The sequence below is a fragment of the Condylura cristata genome, unplaced genomic scaffold (genome assembly GCF_000260355.1).
Source record: "Condylura cristata isolate star-nosed mole 26May11 unplaced genomic scaffold, ConCri1.0 scaffold00002, whole genome shotgun sequence".
Lineage (NCBI taxonomy): Eukaryota > Metazoa > Chordata > Mammalia > Eulipotyphla > Talpidae > Condylura > Condylura cristata.
This window is the reverse complement of record NW_004567103.1, coordinates 8,033,570-8,046,065: the sequence shown is the minus strand read 5'-3', so window position 1 is coordinate 8,046,065 and position 12,496 is coordinate 8,033,570. Positions and strand designations below refer to the sequence as shown.

Here is a 12,496-nt window from a genome sequence, read left to right as displayed (position 1 = left end):
TCTCACAATAAAGTTAATCATAAACTTCTCTAAATATGCAATATAGAATATTGTAGACTTTTTTAAACCTAGAAATATCAAAACCCACAGGAGAAAATACAGACTCACAAAATCTACAAGCTCATGTTCTCACCCTATCTTCTGACCCCCAAAGATACCTAAGTCCTTGCATTCTTCTCAACTGTTCCTTGCCATTGCTTACCCTTGATAATTATAACATTCTAACAGTGACCTATCTGATACTCCTTTTACAAATGTCTAAACTCTCACCCCCATTTTTATGAAGATTTCCTTTTCCCACTTACTGATATGGGCAAACCTTGAACTTCATCATTCAAAGTCATCCAATATCATTGGCACTGTCTTTCCTCCAGCCTCCCCTACTTGACTACACACTTGAACCAACCTAGTACTCTCACTGGACCTCTAGGTCTAATCCATTACACTCAGTACTATTTCTTGGTACCTTATTACTCATCTGTTGACTTACTAAACAGCACATACAGCCATTTCAACAAATGCTATTATCTTAGTATTCACCCTCACAGTCACTAATTTAGTGAATTTTCCTTATTTTGAACATTCTTCTCTGAGGCTGCTAAGTACTTCTGGAAAAAGTACATGTTCTGCATATTGCACACGGTATAAATATAAACTATGTGATTCCTTTAACTAATCCCTACAAGACCCATTTACAGTTTACACCAACATAAAGGATAATTCCAAACTTCCACCTTGTATTAGTTTCCTATTGTTGCTGAACAAACTACCACAAATTTTGTAGTTTGTTTACTTTCGTACAGTTTTAGAATTCAGAAGAATGAAAGCAGTTCCACTGGGCTTAAGTATAAAGATGCTGACAGGACAGACTGGCTCCTGCTCACTCTGAGGGGGGCATTACTTCCTTGCCTTATTCAGCTTCTCATAGCCAACTATTCTTGGGCTGTAGCCACTTAACCATCATCCAAGCCCATTCCGCCCATCATAGCGCCTTCTTTCTTGACTTTCATTTTACTTGGACTGTTATTAGACCCTGTGATTAACAGGATAGCCTAGAACAACCTCCTCATCTTAAGAACCTTAATCATACCCATGGAGTTCTTTTTATCATACATGGGTCACAGCCACAGATTCTAGAAATTAGTCATGATCTACTTGGGGAACCATTATTCAGCCTACCATACTCTTTAGAGCTTCACTTCCCATTGCCACCCTAATTTGATGACCATGCCTTCTCAGGAGTTCCTCACTTGCTTTCTTCTCAGTTACTGTTACTACCCAACCTTGATGACTTTCCAAATAGCTCAAAGAAGCAGTGAACCTTTTTGCTAGGTTAAATCTCTCATCATGACTTTGAAATTATAACATTTAATCTCTAAGGTTAACCTGCAATACTTTTGTTGTTTGTGTAAATGACTGGAAACAGACAAATTCAAGTAGAATTATAGAAATATATATCTAAAATTGCTCCACAGCTTTATGCAGAAAAATCTATCTTCCATTAAGCCTACATTATCAAATAGTAAATACACTTCTATCTCCTTTAACATGAATTCTAATTGCCTACAGTATACCATGCATAAATTGAATTATTCAAGTTAAAATAAAATACTTAGACCTTTTCCCAAGTATTAATCTTTTAAACGATAACTAAAAATGAAATTTACACTAATCAGTCTTCTGCCAATCCTAAAAGCTCAGCATGTTAACATCAGAAAAGAATGAAATTATCAACAAATTTAAGTAAGGCAGATAACAAACTCTAATGCCTGAAACATTAGAATGGGGAAGAATGGCAAAAACTAGAGGTCATGTGTTCAATAAAGACATGTATACTTAACTTTCTGAAATACTCAAACCTGCCAAAGCTACATAAAGTTATATGGTACAAATTTTAACTAATGGCTGCCTCATGCAGCCTGTGACTCCATTTTCACTTTTAAGGGTCATTGTGTCCCTTTCTACAGTGAGGTTTGTGTGTCACATTTTAGACAGAGACCTCCTTGTTCAAAGTAAAAGTAAGACAGCTGAACAGGTGGTAGGTGGGCAGACAGTCAAATATCTTCTCTTCACCCTCCCTGCTCTATGAAGGGATAACAGGAATACCCCTGGTACATGACCTATTTAGCAGATAAAGTGATCCAAGAAGTCTGGAAGTATTAATCTTTAAAGAAAGTAATGTAGGTATCAAGAGGAAAAACTTATTTTAATTTCTGGAATATTAAAGCACTTACTTATCTTGACTGAAATACTGTTTCCACATGTAAGAACAACTGTCAAAATAACCCTGTACAATGTATTCTATACAGTTTAATGTACACCAATTTTACCTTAATTCTAACAAGCATTTATTGAATGGGCAGAGAAAAATACACATGAAAAGGCTAAGAGAACAAGGACGTAAAAAGTGAAACAATTCTATCTTCTAGATAATGAAGCTACCTTTGCTAACTCTAGCTCCATTCTGCATATAAATAGCATTTTAAAGAACTGTGTATTCATATAATCAAGTCCTATCTGAGTGTCTGGTTTGTGTGAGGAACCGCAACAGATGGTGGAGATGCAGTCGTGACCAAGATACTGCTCCATTCTGGCAAAGTTCGATTTAGTGAAGAAAGGAGGCACCAAACTATTGTTAATTATACAACAAATGCTGCAAAAAAAAAAAAAAAATACAGGGTACAGAGAGCAACTACAGCCAATGGGTAGTACAGGGCACTCATCAGGGAATTTTACCAGGAAGTTAAACTTAACACTTAAAGGATAAGTAGGAGCAAGTTACAAAAGACAGGAAACATTCCAGAAGCTATGTTAAAATTCCAAAGTAAGATACAAGATTTCATTCAGCAGGGCACTTACAGGTGCTTCAAAATAAAGCTGGCAACAGGGAAAAGAGTAGAGAAGCATAAGTGACTGTTTTAAGGCCAGTTACTGAATACGCTCAGAGAAATGGGATAGCATACAGGAAAACTGAGAAACTGCAGGTCCCAACAACAGATAATGCAGGGCGAGAAAAAGAGAAGAAACAAGCTAGAAAAATGCTCAGATTTCTGGCATGAGCAAACAGAGTAACAGTGATTATGAGTTCATTTGGAAAGTCTGAAGTAGTACTCAGATAATGAAAAGAGTCATCATCTAGACAATGAGTATATGAATAAGGCTAGAGATAAAATCTGGGAAATCATCTGCATGAAAGCAAAGACTGAAGCTGTAGTAGTAAATGAACTGTACCCGGACAAAAACGTCCAAGACTAAATCCCAGTAATGCTTCAATTCAGGAGCTGTAGAGGAGGTAAAGTGGTTGAGAAGGAGTACTCAAAATAGGAGGCGGCATATCAAGGAAGTGTTTTGTCACAAAAATGAAGGACTCAACAAATTAGAAGAAAAACAGCAAACTGTCAAAGAAAAGAGAGTGAGGCCTCTCAGTGATTTCCTAATGATCAGAGTAAAACTTAATAGAGTATTTGGAGAAGCTTAACTGGAACATAGTTAAAATGAATCAAAGATGAAAAGAGAAGCCAAGTGTCCATGCTTCTTATGACACACCTATCTGTGAATGACAGTGAAAGCAGGGAAGACAGTGCAGGAACACAACAGGAAATTTAGGGTATGTTATTTTGACGATGTGAGTAGCCTGAATGTGTGTAATGCTGATCCAGTATGATGCAGTAGAAGGAAGCTGAACAGACTTTAGGTTTTTTGACATGGTAGAAGGGGAAGCGATCCACGGCATGGTAGAGCGAGCATGGCAGCTGACAAAAGGACACACAGCCCTCCATGAAAGCATAAAATAAAACAAAAGATAAACACAAAGGGTTTAGAAGATAGAGCTAAAGCTGGAAGTTCGGTGGGAAGAAATGAACATGGCTTCTGCCTGATGCTTTTCTCTAGTAAACAGAAGGCAAGATCATTTATTATGAATAGGAGAGATCAGCAGAGAAGCTGAAGTTCTGAGGATGGTAACTTTCAAAGTTGCAGAATGAGTTGACGAGACAAAGAGCAAGACTGCTGAGCAGTGGGGAGGACTGACCGTAGGTCTAACACAGGGAAAGAGTGGTGTTTACCTACAGTGATCTGCTAACCATGGCGTTTCCACCTGCAGAGGAAGGGGAAAGGACCCCTAGGGTTGTGGCACTACCAAAGTAAGTCTGATGAAAGGACTGTCCCTTCGACAAGAAATACGAATACCAGGTATTCTTTAATTTAGCACATAACTATGGGCCAGGCCCTGGAAGTGCTCCAAATGAACAGCTATTGATGTCTCATGGGCAATGTACACAACTGTTAAAGTACTACACTCATTTCATAAATGAGAAAGCTGAGAAATAAACTATTTGGTTTCTTGACAATGTTCACTTAACAGCAAAAATACAAGGCTTAAAATTCTATAACACTCACACACACAAAACTTAAGTCATATTTATGTTTAAAAACAGAATGATACAAGAATGTGTGAATGATTTTTTAAAAAATTTTATCAATTGAACAGATCATGAAATTACTTGAAAAGTAGTTTTATATCTTAGCATTAAACAGCATTGGAATTTATAGACTCACCAAATCCAGAACTAAGAGAAAAGCAGTAAGATAATTTATTTCCCAAACATTATGTGCTTTCCCATGCTATCTACCTTAAAATGTTAACACAAGATCAATCTATATTCTGAAAAGGAAAATGAGCTCAAAAGGACGAAATGATTTATATACCTTTTACCAAATCCCTGAAAAATGAAACATCATCTCCCTTTTCCTCTTGCCAGTTAAGTCCTACTAAACCATGGGTAATAAGCTGGATGAATTAACTCAGCAATACAAAAAGAAATTCCAGCTGTTTTCTCTCACTGGAAGTTCTTTCCAAATACTGCTTCATTCTATTAAGTAAAAGATATTAAGAAAGTACTCTCCATTACATAATTAACAATCAAAACTAAAATAACTACAACAAATTGAAAAGAGCAAAAACCTTAGAAGAAAATTATGTCCATTTCCCAAAGAAACACCCCAAGTAACAAATCACTAGATTCAAGAACTTTTGTAACACAACAATTACGCTGGATGAATCTAGCTGTATTCTATAACCACATTTAAGATATGTAAAACACCAACTGACTGCTCAATCTCCTGAAAGCCATTGTACATCTTAAGACTGTCAGTGTCTCAAACTGCCTTGCTGAAGATAATTTTTTTTATTTAAAAATAATAAAAAAGTAATATAGTAGAAAAGTACCTCTCATACGGACCACTGATACATACTTTCCAACTGACTATGCATAGTATTTTGAAATGCCCAACTTCTGAAAGGGAAAATGACAGCAAAGCTCTTCTTACCATATACATGAGTATGTCTCTAATCATCACCATAGCTGTTTGATGATCATTCCAAGCTTGATTTAGTGTTTGAAGAAAGTTGTTATTCAATGAATTTAGTACATCTTCTCGCACCTATTAACAGAAGAGTTCGTTAGTTTGTTTATACACAAACACACATCACACACACTCATGTAGGCACTCAAATATATACATGCACGTATCTGTTCAATAAAATGGAATCTTTAATTTTAAATCAAATAAATGTTATAAGCCAGTAGAAATATTTCAGCTAAGATCTATCCCACATAGAGGTGGCCACCTAATGTGTTCTGCATAGTCCAGACCTGATTCTTGATATCCACAATCATAAAGCAACCTCCTGAGCATTTTTCAACACCAATGACTTAACAACAGTCAGAATAAAATTCAAAAACATACATACTGAACTACAAGGTCATAAAGAACCTAGTGGCTTCGTTAAATTTTCTGCTACATCCCACTACACCTTGCCTTCCCTGTCTTTGAAGAATGACGAAGAACATGGACTTTGGTGGAGTCAAACTACCTGGGCTCTGGCCCTCCCCAGTGGCACAGCGGGTTAAAGTGCAGCATTGTTAAGTGAGCCGCAGCCCCTTCAGTGCCCGCCCAGGAGGTGACCCAAACGACATAGCAGACCTCTGTCTTGCCCACTGCTCCCCTCAGCAGTGTACTTTGTCAGTCAATATGCCTGTTCTGCTCCCCACCTCTGTCTCTGGTGAATCCTCTCACCACCCCTGCACCTCTGCCCTGTACCCCAGAGTCCTGTATGGGTAAATAAATTTAAAAAAAAAAAAACCATACTTCTTAAAAAAAAAAAAAAAAACTATCTGGGCTCAAATTCTAGCTCGTTATTTATGCAACTTTGGGTAAATTATTTATCATCACTCTTCAGTTGTTCTGTATGTGAAATACTCATTTTGTAGGCCTGTTTATACACTAACATACTTAGAACAACACCTGGCACTCAGACTTTCAGTGTCAATGTCAAATACTGGAGCTGCATACAGTAAATGTATTGTCATTTTTTTCTGCCACAAGTCTTATACTGGGTTGTCAGAAAAGTCATGACACACTTCTGCTTAAAAAATAAAGAAAAAAAATATATCATGACCTTTGCAACAACCCAACAGCTCATTCCCACACTTTGCTCAAGTTCCATCTCCACAGAAGTCTTTCCTGACCATCCTACTCAAACAACATCTCTCTCTCCACTCCTTTCTCCCCTATGCTGAATCTCCCCCCAGTACTCAATCCATCCCATTACTGTATTACATGCTTATTTGCTTTTTCTCCCACTAAAATGTAAACTCCATGGCAGCAATGATTCTATCTTTTCCATATATACTTCCTACACGTGGAACAAGGAACAACATAAAGAGTTCATTCCATCTCCACCCTCCAACAGGATTTGCCTGTGTGACAAAGGTGTCTTCTGTCTGAAGTGCCTTAGTATTATAATCTTGCTACTCAGACATCAAAAACGCCTTTCAACTCCAGTCCACAAGCACACTGTCATCTTCTCCAAAAAGAAGTTACTGATCACTACTCCTTTCTGCTATGTTCAGGGTCCAAGGACAGATTATTTGACTAAAAAACAGAATCTCAAATCTGGCTTGTTCATGAAGTAGAGTTATTTGTCCTCTCACTTAATGCAATTCTTTGGGACTACACTGCCAACTCCTACATTTATTCAAATTCAACCAATCCTCCAGGATCTAGCTCAATTCTCAGTAACTTTACCTTATGCATGGTTTCTAGCTCCAATATCCCTTACACCACAGATAGTGATATGCGAGCTAAAGTCCGCCCCCCCCCTCCCAGGCTAGAGAGAGCCTGAAGTCAGGGTACTTTTTAAGAATGTATTTAACTGGCGTTGGGATATACAGATATTATAAACATATACAAGTAAAATGTCACTGCAATACCAGATCTAGTATAAAACAACAAATAGTTGGAAATTCCAGGCAATGAAAGAAAATACACTAAGTTCAAATATTGAAAGCTGTATCTAATTTATTTTTTCTCATAAGAGGAAAAAAGGCCATTTAGCGATACTTAGCACTGGGGCAATACATCTACTGTACTGAACAACTGATATGAAAGCTGTTACTCTTTGTCAGGTTAATTTGAAATCATATATTAACTTTTCATTCATCAGACTAAGCTGCTTGCTTTCAAGACACATCATCAAAAACTTTTCTGCAAATACACTGACTATATCAAAAACAATGAACAACCATGTTGACATAGTTAACAATATTATGTCAAATAAATATCTTTAAAGAAAGTGGATAATATACTATTTATTTCAATTCATTAAGTCTAACATTTGTCATACAAATTTCCAAGATAGCTAAACCAAAAAGTAAGACATGGAGTAAGTTGAAGATGAGCCTATTTACAAAAATTCTTCACCAAGTTTCATATTCCTAGTACTGAAGCACTAATAAATCCTAAGCAGCCAACTATAATCATGACAATGCTAAAGAAACTGTACTATGTAATAAAGTTATATATTTCCAACACCAGAATATTTAGCCAATTAATCAATCTTATGGACCTAAATGAACGTCCATCTATCTACCCCACTGTTACAGAATCAAGTTACATGTAATCTCTGATAACATCTTACAGAATGAGTGAAAAAGTGAACAATTAAAAAATGTTAAAGGAGTCTTCTAAACTGATTTATTTATTTTAAAACAAAATACATCAAGTATTTGTGTAATATTTATACAGGTCTTTCAATCAAGTAAAATTTGACTGACTAGCACAATGTCATAAATGATAAAACTGCTTTATTTGCATTAAACATCAAAAATTACCCTGACAAATCCTAACAGTGAATTTTGCTTAGGAAATAACTTCTAATAAAAGTTAACTTTGTTACATTTATTTTCCAATGATTACACATATACACAGAAATGATGACAAAAGTAAAATTAATGCTTCAGATACACTTGGCTACAATGTCCTCTTAGTTACTCAGATCCCACTAAGCAAAAAATTCTCCCTTTAAAAATTCTCCCAGAAGAATCTTTCTAGTCTGAGAAAGGGAGATAAAATGAGCATTTGTTCAAATATACACAATAAGATGGAAAGAATTCATATTCAGCCTTTAGGAAGATTAAAATAGGCTTTTTAGAGTTGGCATATAAAGGCAAATACATATTACAAACTAAAATATTGATCTTTATCTTAAAATATTAACATAATACAACTTGAAAAAGAAAGTGGGGATAATGTGTGAGTAGGTAACATTACTAATCTCATACTCAACACAACTACCATTAGTTTTTGCACTAATAATGGCAAATGGGAAGGAGTCCTGCTGTAGCAATGGGACCAGAACCAAAAAATGTCATGGACTAAGTATCACTAGCATTTTCACTTAAGAAAACCTAAGGTTTCCAGGGAAAGAGTTGGAATGTGAAGGGTAAGATAAGGAAGAACAAGTAAAGTCTTCAAAGAAGTTGCGCAAAACAGACCAATTTTAAAATCCGCCAAAAGACCTGGACCTCTCACTAGATGTTAAAGTAGCACATGAAAAGATATTAAACATGTGATCATTATGAAGCTGTTAAGTATTAACAATGGAATTCCACTTCACATCCATGCAGAGGGTCAAAGACCAAAACACTGCCAAACCTAAAGGCTCCTGAGGGTACAGATTAACAGGCACTCTCCTGTGTTGCTGGTATGTTGAGAATGCAAATTGGTACCACCACTTTGGAAATAATTTGGCAGGTTCTAAAAACAAGACATGCTCTTACCGTAAGATCCACTCGTGCCCCTTGGTATAATTATCAAAGGAACTGCCACACAAAACCCTACACACAGATACTTATAGCAGATTTAATTACAACTGCCTAAACTTGGAAGAAACCAAGCTGCCCTTCACTAGATGAATACATACAGTGTCATGTGAGCAATGGAATATTATTTAAAACTAAAAAAGAAAAGAGCTATCAAAGCTACGGAACCTTAAGTTCATATTACCAGAGAAAGAGAAGGCAATCTGAAAAGGCTATATACAAGGTGATTTCAACTGTATCACACTCTGGAAAAGGCAATGATTAGTGGTTTCCAGGGGCTTAGAGTAGAGAGAGGGAAAGGCAGAGCACAAAGGGGTTTTTTTTTTTAGCTGAGTGAAACTATTCTGTATACTATACGGAGGGGACAGAATGGACCATACCAAGAGAATCCTCATTAAACTATGGACTTAAGGTGATAATGATAGGTAGTTTCATCAAGTGTAACAAATACACCATACTCTGGCAGGATACTGAAAGTGAGCGAGGGGGACACTAGGATAGGAGGTGGTACCAGGGATATGAAAAATACCTGTACTTTCTATTCAACTGCTGTGAACCTAAAACTTCTTCTATTAAAAAAAGGGGGCGGGGCAGATAATATGGGCACCCACCCAAAATCCAGAGGATTTAAGGAAGGAAAAAAGCCACCTGGGTGACTCTGCTCCAACAGCTAGGATTAGGAAATCACTAGCTGCAAGGAGTTAGAACCAACTATTCCCATTTCCTCTCTTTGCAGAATTTCTTCAATACAAACAACTTTTATATAGTTGTAATAATAATACTGATGCCATTCAGCCCTAGTGTTTTATAAAACCATCCATTGACATTTACTATTAACATTTGCTTTCGGAGGAAAAAAACAAACCCTAGCTATAGCATAACATTTCTGAAGACCATAGTAATTCAAAGTATAGTTCACTGCAATTAAACAATTAAAAAATGGTCATCTGAGATCTTAAGCAACTTTGAAAATAATACCAAAAGCAAGATCTAAAAGATAAACTGAACTTCCCCATAATTAAAAACATTTCTTATGCAGATACTGTTAAAAAAAAACACTAACAAAAAAACAACTTATGCAGCGGAAAATTATCAATTGATGTGTGTCCAGAATAGGTAAAAACTTAAAAAGCCAACTCAGTAGAGAAAGGAAACAATAGGCAAAAGACACTTCATGAAGAGGCTATCCTAAGGCAATTTTGCACAAGAAACGTCCCACATTAGCCACTAAAGAAATACAAGTGACAAACCCCTGATGAAATGCCACTACATAACTAACAGAATGGCTAAAATAAAACACACTAACAATACCAAGTGCTCCCAAAGAGTCAGAGCAACTGGAAGTCTCAACTAGCTGGTGGGAATGCAAAATAGTATACAGGAAAACCGTTTGGCATTATCTTATTAAGTTTAAATACAAACATACCATATATAACCATATGATCCAGCAATCCATTCCTAAGTATTTATCGTAGAGAAATAAAAACTTGCACTCACATAAAAACCTGTAAAGAGGCTCACAGCAGCTTATTCACAATCACAAGAAACTATATACAACCCAAACGGATAAGCAAACAAAAAAGAGTCATCAACCTGCAACGAGAGAAAACTAGTGGCGTATTTATTAACAGCTTGGATCAAATCTCAAAATAATTATTCCAAGTGAGAGCAGTCTCAAAAGATTACAAACTGCATGACTCCATATGACATTTATATGACACTGTTGGAAACAAACAGATCAGGTATTAGAGGTGGAAGGAAGATGTGACTATAAAGGAAAAACAGCCAGTTTTCCAGGATGGTGTAACATCTAACTACACCATGACAGGATTTATGTGAATTTATACATAGGCTAAAATTCATAGAACTGCACATAAAAATAGAGGTACATTTTATTATGGACTGATTATAAAAACACTTGTGTAACAATTAGGATTCTCAAGTTAAGTTCTATTTCATTATTTCATAAACACAATTTATGATGCCACAATCTTCATAAATCAACTGAACTACCAAGCAATCAAAAAACATTATCAATCTTGTGACTATGTCAATCTTATGCACAACTCTTCAATAATTCAAGTTGGCATATTACATTCCTCATTTCTGTGAATATAGCTTCTCCTATCCTATTTATCACATTTTTTCTAAAAGTTAAAATGCAATTACTTGCTAAAAGGAAATTTTTCTTTTTCAATGTTGTAAAAAACTTGTCAGATTAGGAGAGGATCCTCGAGTATTTTCCTTACCTGACTTCTATTGATAATCACTTCTTACACAAAACCACTTTTATTGGTAGTTTTATATTTATCCCTATTATTTGATGAAGTAAGAGGTCTTTTGAAATCTTCCAGTGTAATTCTTTAATGGTATTCCTTGGAAAAAAGGATTTACATAGCTGATAAGATTTGTAGAGTGACAAACCCTAGATCCCATATGCAGAACTCTGAAAAAAAATAAAATGTTTTAAGTGGAAGCCTCATTGCTAGGTGACCATGGTAAATATCCCAGCTCTCACTGTCAGTCAATATGTGATTTACTTTCATTTCTTTGTGAATCATCACTTTAACACTTTGTATATAATAGGAATAACAACTCCCGTATAAATTATACTGTGGATTAAATGAGTTGATATACACAAAATGATTCGGAGACCATAATCCACAGCAAATGTCATTTATTTGCTATTATACTTTATATTATATATCTATAATATTATTCACACACTTAGTTCAATCTTACTTTTTAAGTGAGTTTCCACAGAGAAGTGTATCAGGGTCACGCCCATCACTGGGAGCTTTAGAAATGCATCATCCATACAGAGTCTTACAATCAGAATGTGCATTTTAATAAGATCTCCAGAAAACTCCTAAGTGTCTTTCATTTTTAGAAGTGACTTGACATATGATACATATATACAGATATGTCCACATATTTCTTTTAAATTCTCAATTTCTACTTGAGTCTTGCTTTCTCTAAGTTTCTCCAAAACCAGAAGGAATTTTTACTTCACAGTTTGATGAGTCTGGGTAATAATATTACTTGTATGTTCAAAATAAACTTGGTGAAAATATGCTGCTACCTCTCATAATACTTTTAAGTATTTCTACTTAAGGTAATTTTAACTTCTATACCATTTTAAATTTTTAAGAATATACTAGTAAGATTCCTGAATACAAAATTCACTCTTTTGATATTTTCTAGATTGACAGTAATATTCTCATTATTTTCACTTTTAAAATAAAGATGACAACTCTGATCAGAAAAATCATACCAATTATCATTACAACAACAAAAAAAATAGCTATCACATGGCCTTTTTATTTTTTTTT

At 35.5% G+C, this 12,496-nt stretch overlaps 1 protein-coding gene across 1 annotated transcript in view; it reads right to left on the bottom strand.

Annotated features, from left to right (window-relative positions):
- The window catches only part of CUL3 (cullin 3), a 71,990-nt gene that overhangs the window by 45,773 nt on the left and 13,721 nt on the right, over positions 1-12,496 (bottom strand). Inside the window, exon 2 of the mRNA XM_004674232.2 lies at positions 5,329-5,442. Within this exon, the coding sequence (XP_004674289.1) occupies positions 5,329-5,442 (114 nt within the window). The remainder of the gene's footprint in view (positions 1-5,328; positions 5,443-12,496) is intronic.